Source organism: Echeneis naucrates, chromosome 6 (genome assembly GCF_900963305.1).
Source record: "Echeneis naucrates chromosome 6, fEcheNa1.1, whole genome shotgun sequence".
In the NCBI taxonomy this organism is placed as follows: domain Eukaryota; kingdom Metazoa; phylum Chordata; class Actinopteri; order Carangiformes; family Echeneidae; genus Echeneis; species Echeneis naucrates.
Window position 1 is genome coordinate 5,668,407 of NC_042516.1, and position 14,322 is coordinate 5,682,728.

Below are 14,322 nucleotides of genomic sequence, written 5' to 3' on the forward strand. Positions count from 1 at the left end.
CCAAAGCCACTTTGAAAATGCGGCTATTATTGCACCCAGTCCTGCCAAGGCCATCATTATTCATTTGACAAATGCATCTCCATCGTTACTTACTGTATAATTTCTTCGTCAGCATAAAACATTTCCAACATTAGTTTCTTGCCAACATTAAAAAAAAAAAAAAAAAAAACTTTTTGGAAGAGACATAAGACTTAATCAAAATTTGCAGGTTAATTCAGCCTTTGTAATGAGAAGAGCCTCACCTCCCAGGAGGTCGTCTCCAGGCCCTCCAGGAGCAGAGGTCGGTGGTTCCTCCACAGGACCGTCAAAGGAGTCTGCAGGTCCATGTAATCATCAACAATGCAGCATGGAGAAATGGCAGAAAGGGGTGAGAGATCAGCCGTGGATCACACACAGAGACATGCTGGGGAAGGTAGCAGACAGCAAGACAGATCTCACTGACTACTTCAGTGAATGTGCACTCCGAGAGTATCTTCATACACAAAAACCCAAACTGAAGCAAAAAACAAGCGGAAAGATATCAAAGGAACGAAGAACAACTTCCAGTCAAAATCAGACGATGAACACATCCTCCGATTCACCTATTCACACTAGAATTAGCACATATATGGAGGGTTTTTAAACACAGGTAAACTTTCAGAAAGAGTCCATTGCGATGGGGAATCATAGCAGCCCTCACACAAAGAAGCACCAAGTGATGACACAATAGAGCCACTGCATCAGCCAGCAGCTCACTCATTGTATCCATGACAGTGTCTGTGTGCCCTGTAAGAGCATGTGATGAGAAAGCTCCCCTGCAGTTGTATCTGTGCCCTCTCAGTCGTGACAGGAAGCGAGCCTGTGAGTGCGACAGGAGTCAAGTGCCTTTTTTTAGCAGGTGTGACTGCGCTAATAAAGCCTGCACACAGACATCAACTCTGGAGTAATAGGGTATGAAATAGTTTTGATATACAGTATATATTTGGGGCTTAACTGAGCGTGCAGATGATGCTGCTGGGACTGTCATTATTTTTGCAGGATTTTGAATGTCTGTATAAATTTCAAATAAATCCATGCAGTCATATTGAGGTATATTCACTGACTGCCCTATGGCTCAAACATTTAATCTGCAAAATTCACACTCCTGGTTTTAGTTATGTGGGTCAGGCAAATGTTGAGCATTACACATACCAAACTGAAAACACAATAGACACAATAAATGTTTTTATCTTTTGCCAGTCCACTGCCAACTGCTGTCTGTTCTGTATCCATCTGACCTATCTCTGATATCTCCTACTCCTAGGTCTGAATATCATCAGCCCCATATACAGGCGATCATCTCAGAACATAAAGCAACGACTTTGCACAAACATTCATATTGTATTGCACATATGTTTTCTGCAGTGCAGTACCCAGCAGGTCGATGACTGGTGCTGGCTCAGTTTTGGGTGGAGATGGGGTTTCTGGGGTTGGAGCTGCAGCAGGAGGAGAGGCAGCATCATCAGGGACAGCTGCAGGAGCTGGAGAGGAGAAGGAGTCTAAACAGAGACACAGGAGCAGAAAGGGATTCAATTACCCTCAGATCTGAATGATTTCATTTGTCAGTGACTGCATTATCGCCAAGGAGAGATGGCTCTGCACATGCACTGTTATTATGCCTGCTCTAAAAGGCTATGGCAGGAAGAACAGAGGGAGCAGGAGGAGGAAGCAAGCGTCCCTGCATCTTAACTGTGTGTCCACATCCTTGAAGCGTGCTTGATTTGGAAATATAGGACTGGTGTGCATGTACATGCAAACACCAGCACCATGCAGAAAATGCCATCTTAGCTTGTGCTTGTCATCTGGCTGCACTCTTCGTGAAACAAAGGAAGGGAGACAGTGATGCAGTATAGGTAAAGCAGCTTAACTCACCCGTTACAATGTCTCCAGCCGGAGCCGGTTCGGGCAAAGGAGAGGGCCCGCGTGAAACGGCAGGAAGGTCTAATTTATCAACGCAAGCAAGAGGCAGAGTACGAGAAAGAAGAAAACGTGGAGGTGGGGAGCGAAGAAATGCATTAGCGTGGCAGGTATAAAGACATGACGTTGATAGAAAGCAGCTACAACAACAATCCAAGACTCCACAAGTGGCTACATGCACAGTTCTCATAGCACTATGGGGGACAAACCAACATGTGAGGGGGGAGGGGAAAAAAAAAAAAAAAAACAGTTGACAGAGGAGTGGACGCATGGAAACCAGAAGAGATGAAAGAGGTTCCACACAGAGAAATGGATATCAGCTCCTGTACCTGCACCAAAAAGGTCTACGCTAGGAGTGGTAGCGGCTTTGGATTCTGTGGTGGGGCTTTGCTCAGGCATAGAATCAAACATATCTAAGAACAAGGACACACAATCATATGTACATTCAGTGTTGAAGTCCAGTGCATACAGAATGACGAGTTAAGAAGAGAGAGAGAGATGGAGGGAAAGCAGAGAGAGCATACATTTTGATCATTAATCAAGTAACTTGCTGTGCATCTGTTCAGTGCAATGCAAAATGAATCAGTGCAAAAGTTAAAAGGGAATACTGCCAAATTTCAGCTGGACAAAATCGAATCATTTTCTACGTGCATGAGTCCATTTTGACTGTGTGACCAGAAATCTGTGTGGATATTCTGGCTCTAAAATAATTGATGCGACATCATATTTTAACAACATGTGTCCAGTACTGAGGAGATGCCGGGACACATCGTCAGAGCTTGTAGGAAAAAAAATGTGCAACAATCAGCCTAACAGATGATTCACTCCTTCACCTACTGAATTGGAGCCACAAAAAAGTTATTGCACCACTTCTCTGAGGAGGGTTCATCCTCAAGGCATAAAAAAAACAACAACATGGAGATCCAGCCTTTTGCTGGTTAAATGCTTCGATCTGGAATCACACTAGTCCATGCATTCGTCTTTAGTAGACTTGGCTACTACAGCATCTTTACAGGTTTACCTAAAAAAAAAAAAAAAAAACAGTTAGACAGCTGCAGCTCATTCAGAACTCTGCTGCTCGACCAAAAAAGTGGGCCACATCAGCCGAGCTGATGGTCTTTACACTGGCTGCCTGTCCATCGGAAAATAGACTTTAAAGTTCTGATGCTAGTCTATGAAGCTCTGAATGGTCTAGGACCAAAATACATAAGTGACCTCCTGACCCAGTATGAACCTTCCAGACCCCTCAGGTCATCTGGATCCGGTTTTTTAATCAGTCCCCAGTGTCAGAACCTATTTTCAGTTGCATTTGAATAAAGCCCAGAATCTATTGGTACTTCTAAACCTGAGTTTTAAAATCTGATCATATTTTAACTACAAATTTTATCTATTGTTCTTATTTCTTTCTTTCTTCTCTGTTAAAACTTTAATCATGCTATCTTTTAATGTCTCTGTAAAGCACTTTGAATCACCTTGTTGTCGAATTGTGCTATACAAATAAACTTGCCTTGCCTGGACCAAGATAATTTATATTATTTAATATAAATTGTTCTGATGAGAGTATTAACTAATGGGAGGTTAATTCAAGTTTTAGCTCCAACAGATTCATGGACAGTCTGGACTTGACACTTCCCTGATCTGCATGTCTTTAGGCGGCGAGAACAAACCTACACCTACATTTTGAAAGTGTGCACCATTCCCTTTTAACCAAAGAGATTCACTGCAATAGAGCATTCAGCTGCCAGTATCTAAAACACTGGTGACAAGCAGGAGAAGAAAATGTATTTCTTCTCACTAGGTATTGGCAGACTGTTAGTATTTGTTTAATAATCAAAACAAGTTGAGCCACCTCTGCTAAGAAATGAGAGAAATATCCATAGTTTTCCATTGAGAGTTTTTGGTGCCCAAAGATGGATAATCAACAGCTGTTTAAAGCAGCACACATGTCATTGTAAATTTAGTCTTTATCTACATGAGCTTATGTTGCAGAGGAGGCCAAGATGCTCGATTAGCTAGTTTAAATGGTCTATATCTGAGGGAAATGCATCATGGAAAATAGGAAAACAAATCTGAAATGTAGGGTTTGGGCAGATTGTTATCAGTTTCACTGCCATCATCATCATCATCATCATCATCATCACTGGCAAGAACAACACAGTGATCATCATAAAAACTTTCATCAGTTTCATAATGCAGGGCAATGCAGTGAATGCTTCATGAGAGCAAAAGGACTTTACCACCAAAGATATCTAGAGTCGGGGCGGCTGCAGACTCTGTGGTGGTGGTGGTGGTGGTGTCGGTGGTGGTAGTGGTGGTGGAAGAAGGGGTGGGGGCAGCAGGGGCAGCGATGGGGGCGACGATGGTCGGCGCCTCACTCGAGGTGTTAGGGGTGATGGCAGCGGCGGCCCCCGTGTCAGTGGGCCTCATAGCGAACAGGTCCAGCTCTGGCACAATGTCCGCACTCCCCTCCGTCGTAGCAAAGGGGTCTTCAGGTGGGGATGGAGTATGATTAGAGGAAAAGGGACGAGGATGGTGGGTGGATGGGGAAGGGAAGGAGGGGTTAGGATTTGTTAAAACAAAGAAACACAGTGAAAAGCATAATTTTGAGGCTAGACGCCTCTCAAGCTCAATTTTTTGGAAGAAAAAAAGTCAACCATACACACGGCCGCTCATTAACTTCAGGGCTGCATCCAAAAACTACAGCAGACAGTGAGGACCCTCATCACTGACTGCAAAGGTGGCAGTGTGGAAGTAATTCTATCAAGAATCCCAAACTCCACTGAACAAAGTGGTTCTTCAAATATTGAGCATACTCGTGAAGAAGAGAACGAGGTGCATGTTGCTGCCCAGTCGATATCAGTGTTCCACAACCTGAAGTGCAGTGAGTGACATAGTCACAGTCACTGCATCTCTGGATTGAATGGTTTTCAAAACCCGCAAGGCTCCTTTTACATGGATAAATACGGCAGGCTGAGCGTGAATACACAACTCTAAAACCAGAATAGGTCACTGCTACTGCAATTAGTAATTTATGGCCAACCTGGGATCACCTGGTGCAGTGAAGAGTGCAGATAGGGCTGCATATGTTAGGCCAAAGAGAGCACAATCACTATCAAAGGTAGCATCTGGGTTAGTGAGAGAGAGAGAACAAGGGGTAGTCCTTCATGGACTCAGTATAATAAATAGCTGCACTGTGTTTATTACTTCAGTATTCATTAGGTGAATATTAGGAAGAGAATGGTAGTTAGTATGGGGGAGGAGAGGGGCCATGACTGGGATACTGCAGCAGGATTAGGGCTGAGACAGTAGGCCCTGAGGGCACATGTTTGCTCTACTGTCTCCTATGGAAGCAGAAGCAGGTTTGGTATCATAAAAACAGCTTTCACATCCAATCACAAATCCGTACATACAGTACACACACATACACCCACTCACACACAAAGCTGTTTTGTCACCCACCAGATCCACCAAATGCATCAGCGGCAGGGCCGGCGGCCACGGCAGCAGGACCATCTCCTGGGGAGGGTGCAAACGCATCTAGGATATTGCAGACGAAAACAGCCGGAACGCAAAAACATAACCAAAAGAAACACCCGGACCAACACACCGACAGACACATGGATGTAAAGAACAAAGGATGAGCAAACAGATGGAATGGAGAGGAAAACAAAAATGAGAGGTCAGCATTAGGATAACGCAGAATACAAGAAATATGCAGCCAGGTACTGTGGCGATCGATCTGATTGTACTGCCAGTCACATGGTGAGTTTTGGGAGGCTGCATAATGCTGCATTCAGTGGGTGCACTGTCAGTGCAGGCTTATGAAATGAGGGAGGTTGTCACAAGTTACTTGGACTCTGTGACAAGAGGGAAAATGTGAAGTTCAGGGACGGACAAGGAACCATCTCTCTTTGACAAGGAAATTCAGTTTTAAGTAGATACTTGATTTTTAATAATGTCAGGACTGGGTTTAATGTCAACTAGCCAAAATATCATTGAATAAATCTACCCACTCATCGTTCTGGCATATTTATGAAAGCCATTAGAGAGAAAATCATTAGGTCTGATGAACAAAAAGAGCAAATGCCAAAATTGCGAGTCTTAATAGTAGATTAATTACGTTATAGAGGTTTCACTGAGGTGATTATGATAAAACTCTCGTTAATATTTGAAAATGAGCATGTTAATTTTTTGGGGAAAGCAGTACAGCTTTGAACAAAAAGCAAGTAATCCACTATACCGCCTCGTATTTTTGGGTTGTGCCACAAAGGATGTTAGAATGTTTTGCTCAGGGCCAAATGTGGTGTACAACAGTTTGACAGTATGTCAGCAAATCAGTGTGCATGGTGGTAACAAATCAGGATGTAGACGAAGTATTTAAAAAAAAAAAAAAAAGAAAGAAAGCTGGAGATAGAAAACTGCTACGCCCCGAGTCGCAGCACTAAACATCTAATTTAAACCTGACAATCCCAGTTTTTCATCTGTTATAGTAGTAAACATTTTATGATTTCCTTGATTGAATTAAGCTGAAATTTGATAAATTGTTTCAAGAAGCCTTTTTATCATCAGGGGTTTTCCGTATGTTTTCATGAAGAGAAGAGTGTTTGAGGTTTGTAGAAACACCAACAAAACAGTGATAATGATTGTCTGATGTTTAGCTCTGCGACTCCCCGGTAATGGTATAAGGCACAAACTGGGGCTGTGGTGGCATCTTTTTGGTTCAATGTCATAACGTAGCTTTACACACTCTTTTGGAGGAGGTATTCCACATTTCTATTAAGCTTTATGTGAGAATCAAAGGGTCAGAGTCCCCTTAGTCTTCAGATGTCACAGAAATGATCCATACATCACCAACATGAAAAGAGCCTGTCCTATCATGAGGCACTGTTAGTAATTTAATGCAAACACTAAAAAAATATACCAACTTTACAGCAAAGGAAACCTATAAATAAATTACTAAACAAAGAAGGCCAATTTGCATACAGGCAGCCATGCCATGTGCCATGGACTGCAACCCCAACTTCCAACCACACTGACCTCCAAAAAGGTCGATGTCGGTGGCAGAGGCAGTGGCCGGAGTGGAGGCAGGCAGAGGGGCGAGTGCTGGTGCAGCCGCAGTGGTGGCGGCAGTTGTGGCAGGTGTGGGCATGGTGGCCGCAGGAGCATCAGCGGGTGCAGCATCAGCATCAGCAGACTCCCCCTCCGCCAGGAGAGCTTCCGAGGTTTCATCAGTGGCAGCTGGAGTTGCTGCGTGGATGAAGCCCACAGTCCACATGCCACATACCCAGTCATGATCCCGCGGAGGAGAGAAAGAACGGAGGTAGGAGCAAGACAGCAGAGTGAAAGTAAAAAAAAAAAAAAAAAAAAAAAAAATTGGAATTATCATATTACCAGTGAGCATTTGAGAGCTCAAGGTTAAATGCATTTGTTTAATTTCAAATTACGACCTGACACAAACAAGACAGAGAACTTCAGGGAGAAAGCTAATTTAGCCGATGAAAAGTCACCTTCTTAATTTTCAGTCAGTAGCAGTCTGCTGTCAACACAATACTCACCCTCTGCCAAGAGATCTACGCAGCAGACAGACAGATAGAAAGAAAGAATGAATGCAGGATGAAGTCATAGGGACGCTCCAAAGGACTTTAGCAAATATTCATTCGCTATATGTCAACATCATATAGAACAAGCGGAGAAAAACAGACAGCCCAATTGAGCTAAAAGGTCCTAAATGATAATGAGGTATAGGAAGCTTACACCTGGTATCAGTGGAAATGTTGGGATAAACAGAAACCATGCCGAAAAGCAAGTGCAGCTTTATTTACACTACCCAGAGCCTATTTTTTACAAATAGTTTGTTAATACTTGATTGTAATTTCTTTTCTTTTTTTTTTTTTTAACAAATATTTATCGTTAGCCTTGTTGCACTGAACCTGAGCGCTACCTCAATTTTGTTGTAGTTGCTACAATGGCAATAAAGACATTCTGATTCTGATAATGCTCTATAATTTAATCCACTCGAGGCTACGCTTGGTTCAATCAGAGGCTCCACTTCTTTGACAATATATCAGATGATAAGCAGCAGGAAATGAGAAACCAGCTTTTATTTACCTGTCCGACATCAGAGATCTGTTATTTTACAAATTACTAAGAATTCAAAGCGTACATTTGCTTCTTTTGTTGTAGTTAGTAAGTGCCAAGAAAGGAAAGGGTTGATAGGAATCCACCATTTTATTTGCACATCCACAATTTCCCACAGTGGATATACAAGATATTGCCCTTGTCTTTTTCCAGAATCTTGCTCACTCAGTCAATGCGCTATAAAACGGACGCAGGAAAGTTTACTGAATAGTGAGCGGTAACTTGGTATTGGCAGATTTGGCACTTTTTTCATTAGGAAGGCATTTTCAGTATTCAGTCTTTTCTCAAAAGTATGAACAGCATTGCATTATGGGGTTCTTATCAGAAAGTGGAAACACTTTTCATTACACGGTTGAATTTTTTAAGAGAACTGTAAGGAAGATAAATGTGCACACTCAAGCAAAATGGTGGATGTTAATATTGTGTACTACAAAGTAGACAAGGAGTCATTACACAGATGGCATGGTCATTAATTTCTGTAAGCACTCTCATTATGCAATGTGCTGACAACTGACAGCGATGACACTGAATGATGAGGACTGAAAAATGCTAGAGAGGTCAGTGAATGAGGGCGTGATTTCAGCGACTGAAGAGAAAGTTCTGACCTCCCCATCCAGTCACAGTAGAAGTTGCTGCAGCACCCCCTGTTGACGAGGAGGAAATTGGGTCCAGATCCAACAAGAACCCATCATCGAGGGCACTAAACACAGAGAAAGAGAGTGGAATCCATCTCTGCTGCCACAGAAATGCTCTGAGAGTGATGCAGCCCATTTCAAACACTCTTTAATATTGTTATGTGGCTCTTACTTGCTGGTAGTGGTGATGGTGGGGGCGGCTGGCGCCGTGGGGGTGACAGAGGGAGGAGGGGGTTTGGCAGGTGGCCCGGGGCGAGCAGGGGGGCCGCCGGCGGCAGCGGGAGGCGCGGGCTTGGCTGGTGTAGCAGCAGCAGCCGGCGAGCTGTTGTTGGCTGTCACATCCTGCCGCAGAGAAAGACCCCCGTTAGTGCGGAGGCTGACATGGTTATGTAAACAGCTTTTTAATGCATGGACTCACAATGAACCACTACCTGTAGTGGTAGAAGCTGTTAAGAAGTGAATTTTATATTTACTATTTACATACACCTGTGCACTGTCGTGAAGTATCTACATACAGTACCTGACAGTGACAATAATAAAAATGAAGGCTGTTTTGATGAATGTGAAAAATAGCTTACCTTAGTGGGTGACCTGCAAAAACATTAAAAGGACATTAGTTGAAGAGCTTAACAGCATATGTGGTGAAACGAGATGGCTGTTACTGGGATGGGAAGCAAAGTGACAGCCTAAGTATCCACTTGGTGTTATCAGGTAGGCACCATTTCAAAACAATCCCATTGCGTAAATATCTGCAATCAATGATCCCATGCAGCGCTGCTGAGTAATACCATCTTGGCCCTGGCTTCAGTTCAATAAAGTGTTTCCTTTTCACATCACATGAAAGTATGAGTTTTTGAATGGAATGCCTTTAAAGCATTGTAAAAGTCAAAGCTGACCATACGATGGCATTAAGAATAAATGTGTTCGGGATAATTGCACAAAACACTACTATAAGTAGAGTGCATCTTGAACAAAAACAATGTCTGGCTTGTTCAATTATCACTCTATAGGATCACTGACAACTTTCAACACAGATGCAAACACATTGAAAATGATTATGATCACACAGGTGGTAAAAAGTAGTATTTCAAGTCCAACTTTCAATGACAGAAAATACTTACTTATCCTCTCTGAGTTGAATCAAGACAAAGGAAATGACACGTTAGAGAAGATGTAATAATAAGACAATGGAGCAGATACATACACTAAAGATCAAACAGGCTCCTGAGAAACAGAAAAATCACTAGTTCCAAGTGCCAAACATTCAAGTAAGTTTTACACCCAATCATGAAACTAAAATCACTGCACATTTGGATTACGCAATGACAAGGGGTGTTAACACTGTGCAGCAGCATGATAGCTGAACCTTTTGCTCTGTGCTACGAGGTAACGGAAATAGTTTTTTAAAAAAAAAGTACAGGCTACAGATCTGTTGAGGAACTTACGGCTTCTTCCCCTCCAGAGTGTTGAGGTGGGTCTCCAGGGACTCCAGAAGACTCTCTGGGGCCTGCAGAAGGATACACAGAGGCTACTACAACAGGGACCCTTAATGTTATTGGCTGACACACATGATTATGATTGAAAGACACACAACACAGTCAAAATTGAAACTCTGATCATGGTTATGGAAAGCGTGGAACTTTGACGGATGAAATCTTGTTTGGCAGGAACAGAGGCAACACATTGGCCCTACGTGGCCTGTTTGCTAAATGGATACTTCTATAAGACTGCAATGAGAGTTGGGGTCACAATTGTATTTTGTGATACAGGGTACAACACCCTGTATCACAAAAGAAGACAGACCATAACCGAAACGAAAGGTGCGAGGAAAGAGGCTGTCTACTATCCTGAATGAGTCCACACATCCCTCTCCTGGTACAACAATAATCTACTTCCTTGTGCAGTTATACAGATTAACACAGAATTGTTTTCTTGCTCAACACATTGCTCTCCATAACGGCCGTGCTTTGTTTGGTCAAAGTGTTGTTAATTGTACTTGAACAAGTTGCTGATATCACTCAAATCTACACTCCAACTACAAACCTATTGACACTCATGAATGGGGAAAGAAAAAACAAAAAAAAAAACTTAAAAACATACAACATTACAAACCTCAACTTCAACCAATAGATAGAACAGTCAAGATGCAAAGCCGCATGCTCAACCAGGCTAAATGGGAAATTTCAACCCTCTGACATGCAGTATAACAGATAGCATGATAATATCCAGCAGGCTTAGTAAGAGAGGTCAAAGCTAATTCAGCCAATGAAATGAAAAGTCACTAATTCACTTTCCTTAATTCCCTGATTCATTTCCTGCATCTATCCTTTTATAGCTTCCTAGGTCTTATCCACTTGAACTATGAGGAAGCAGCAAAGCAGTGAGGCTGATGATATTTTGGCACTGAGGGGGATGGGTAGACAGTTTTAATCAACCATGAACTTTTAAGTGTTTGTCCTCCAGGACCATAGAAGGTTGTTCCGCAGCCAAATGGCAGGTTCAGCAGTACTGCCACAGCAATACCGGGCCACGTATACCCACTGAAGCCGGTGTAAAATCTGCTTTGGACTCGACAGCAAGAGACAGAGGTCTGATATGACCAACACCAGCACCATGTGCAGAGTGTTTTCTCCAACTACACACTATTCTAAGTAATAAGTGTGGCCGAGTGAGGACACATCAGGACACATCATAGCTTCTGAGTCAGTCAACTGGTATTCTTTTCTCATTTGTTCTGATGTAAGACCCCCGAGGAGAAAAAAAGAGTGTCTGAGATTAATCTGTGAGAATTTGAGGAATTGAGGAGATTGATAGAGTTTGCTGCCCTAGATGCATGAATTAAATTTTATCTGTAATTCATCCTGTATATCATTTTTAAAGGTTGGGCCCCTGAGCTCTGCATTGATTGCTCAGTGTCATTGGAAACTAGCAAAAAACTAGCATCACATGATGGGTTCACCTTCATGCATAATTTATAAATTCATGCATAAATGAAACCACCTTTATAAACCTAACATGCTTCTCCAGCTTTAGATATTTTAATGGAGGCCTTTGAAAAAAAAAAAAAAAAAAAAAAAAAAAGCGTCTCTTGTACATCCTCTCTCATATACCTTCCGAGAGAGGGTATATGAGGGAGGAAACATGTATTATGAAAAGAAGACTAATCTTCAAATTGAGAAGAAAGGCATTCATCACAAAAGAGGCGGAGATAAGAAAATCTGTTCACAGGCACAACATAATGTTACTGCTGGAGATACCAAATTTTGAGACGCTGTCACTTACGCTGATTGCTGTCACTTACATGTAATACACTGCTCACAATAAGTTAGGGATATTATTTGCACGAGTGCTTTTCCTATTTGGTCTGATTTTAATGAAATAAGTAAAAATTCCCTTTGATATTACTAAGAACGTGCAGTGACTGAGCCATCTACAAAAGCCAAATCAGTTTTGCGCTGACTGGTGATGCCTGCCCAGACTGTTGCACCTCCTCCACTGACACCAAGACACCGCCGTGAACGTTTGCAGTGGGCACAAGACCATGTGACCTGGACAATACAGCAGCGGTCTACCGTCCTGTTCACTGATGAGTGTCAGGTCACCTTGCACAGAAATGATGGTTGTGAGCGTTGCTGGAGAAGGAGATACGCTGAGGTCAACATGGTCCCCAGGGTTCGCTTGGATTTCATCACAGACATCATAGAACCCATCATCATCCCCCAATTCCGCCAGCACGCCCCCAACGTTCTGTTAATGGATGATAATGCTCCACCACATAGTGCCAGAATTGTCACAGCTCGACTTCAGGAAGTCGGAGTGCCTCATATGGTGTGGCCAGCAATGTCCCCTGACCTGAACCCCATAGAGCACATCTGGGACCAGCTGAAGCAGAGACTGGATGATCGTACCCCACCCCCACGTGACCTGGCAGAACTGCGTGTAGCACTTGTGGAAGAGTGGAACGCATTGCCTCAGAACAACATCATGAGGCTAGTGAGGAGCATGAGACGTCGCAGTCAAGCTGTCATTGCGGCAAATGACATTGTCATTGTTGACATCTACTGACATTGTCAATTTTTGCTATTTGGGGCTATCCTTCTTATTGTCTAAAATTGTGGGGTAATAAATATTAAACTAATGAAAATGGTGTTTCTTCTCATTCATTATCAGTAATATCAAAGTGAACTTTTCCTTATTTCATTAAAATTCAGACCAAATAGGAAAAGCACTCATGTAAATAACAATATCCCTATATCCCTAACTTATTGTGAGTAGTGTACTTAACTTTAAATGCCACCTATAGGGGCTCAATTGCCTGGTGTTTGTGTGCTTCCCAGAATGAGCACAATGTAAAAATAAAGTGACTCACTCCATAAAATACAGCAGTCAAATAACTAATCAAAGCAGCAGTGTGACATTTAAAAATATTGCCAAGAATTCAGTTATTCATTATTCAGAACAGTTAATAATTTCCCTCAAATCAGCATATAATGGTTTAGTACTTGCTGTTCTTACATTTAGAAAATAAATAAGATGACGTGTAATTCATGAGCCTAATTGGTCTGTGAACTCATGTCAAAGTTAAGCTAGCTGCTGCCAAAGTCCCAGTTCGAAACTAAGACAAAATGGGCTAAACTAAAATAAACTAAGATGAATTAAGATAAACTAAGGTAACTCACTTAATATCTAGTATGTAGATAAAATAATGTTGCTCAGCAAAAAAGTCAATCAGCATGTTTGCAAAATGCTCATCAAGATCAATAAAGCATCCACAAGCCCCCAAATTCTAGTTTGAGTGAAGCTCTAACTAAAGTACATTCATTTGTAATTTGTGAATTAGAGAATATCAAATTGCCAATGTTCTGTGTTACAGTAAGTTCAATTTAGGTCAGTTTTACACTTGTAGCTCTACCGTGTCCTAAACCTGAGTTTAATCAGACAGCACTACAGCATGCTGTTCATGCAAGTCATCCATACAGCATAATGTGAAGCGTTAACCTTTCTGTAGAGTCTCCACAACAGAGCAGAGTTTCGAAACATCCGGTTTGTATCATCCTAGGCATCACTCCAGAACTTGTCATGGAGACTCTGCTGTGCAATCCCAGCATAAAAATCCGCTGCTCCTTTGCACAGTTGTTGAACTCAAAGTATGTTTGGCTCCAGAGTTTTAGTAGCAAAGACAGCCACCTCATCAGCAGCATTGCTAAGCATGTCACAGTTTATTCAGTCAGCTCCTTCAGCCACATCATCCCGCCTCATCACAGCGCCTGATGTCTGTCTGCTGAGTGTGCACTCACTGTGCAGTGTGCTTCAAGTCTGTGCACTAAAAGAGAGCTCAAATGTTGACCCCCTCCCTAAGCTGTTAGCTAACCAAAGCTTCTCTGTGCACTACTCACACTCTCAGCCTGAATGATCAATCTGCATCTCTGGAAGTGAAAAGAGAAGGGAGGCATGGGGGCCATGAATGACCAAAGACCCGAAGCTCATTGGCTGCATGGAGGTTGGAAGTGCACACAGGGTACAGTGGGATATATTTGTCCTCTTTAAAGAAGAGACATATTATAAATGTCTGTGAATGTTTGATTAACACAAGGAGAGAAATCATAGTGAACAT

The 14,322-nt window shown here is 42.3% G+C and overlaps 1 protein-coding gene across 1 annotated transcript in view; it reads right to left on the reverse strand.

The window, feature by feature from the left end:
* The window catches only part of snap91a (synaptosome associated protein 91a), a 49,265-nt gene that overhangs the window by 5,604 nt on the left and 29,339 nt on the right, over positions 1 to 14,322 (reverse strand). The window contains exons 9-21 of the mRNA XM_029504714.1: positions 10,154 to 10,215; positions 9,830 to 9,838; positions 9,287 to 9,299; positions 8,881 to 9,050; positions 8,679 to 8,773; positions 7,491 to 7,505; positions 6,973 to 7,182; positions 5,395 to 5,472; positions 4,173 to 4,421; positions 2,265 to 2,348; positions 1,891 to 1,959; positions 1,392 to 1,517; positions 243 to 314 (exon numbers count right to left, since the gene is read on the reverse strand). Of these exons, the coding sequence (XP_029360574.1) occupies positions 243 to 314; positions 1,392 to 1,517; positions 1,891 to 1,959; positions 2,265 to 2,348; positions 4,173 to 4,421; positions 5,395 to 5,472; positions 6,973 to 7,182; positions 7,491 to 7,505; positions 8,679 to 8,773; positions 8,881 to 9,050; positions 9,287 to 9,299; positions 9,830 to 9,838; positions 10,154 to 10,215 (1,252 nt within the window). The remainder of the gene's footprint in view (positions 1 to 242; positions 315 to 1,391; positions 1,518 to 1,890; positions 1,960 to 2,264; positions 2,349 to 4,172; positions 4,422 to 5,394; positions 5,473 to 6,972; positions 7,183 to 7,490; positions 7,506 to 8,678; positions 8,774 to 8,880; positions 9,051 to 9,286; positions 9,300 to 9,829; positions 9,839 to 10,153; positions 10,216 to 14,322) is intronic.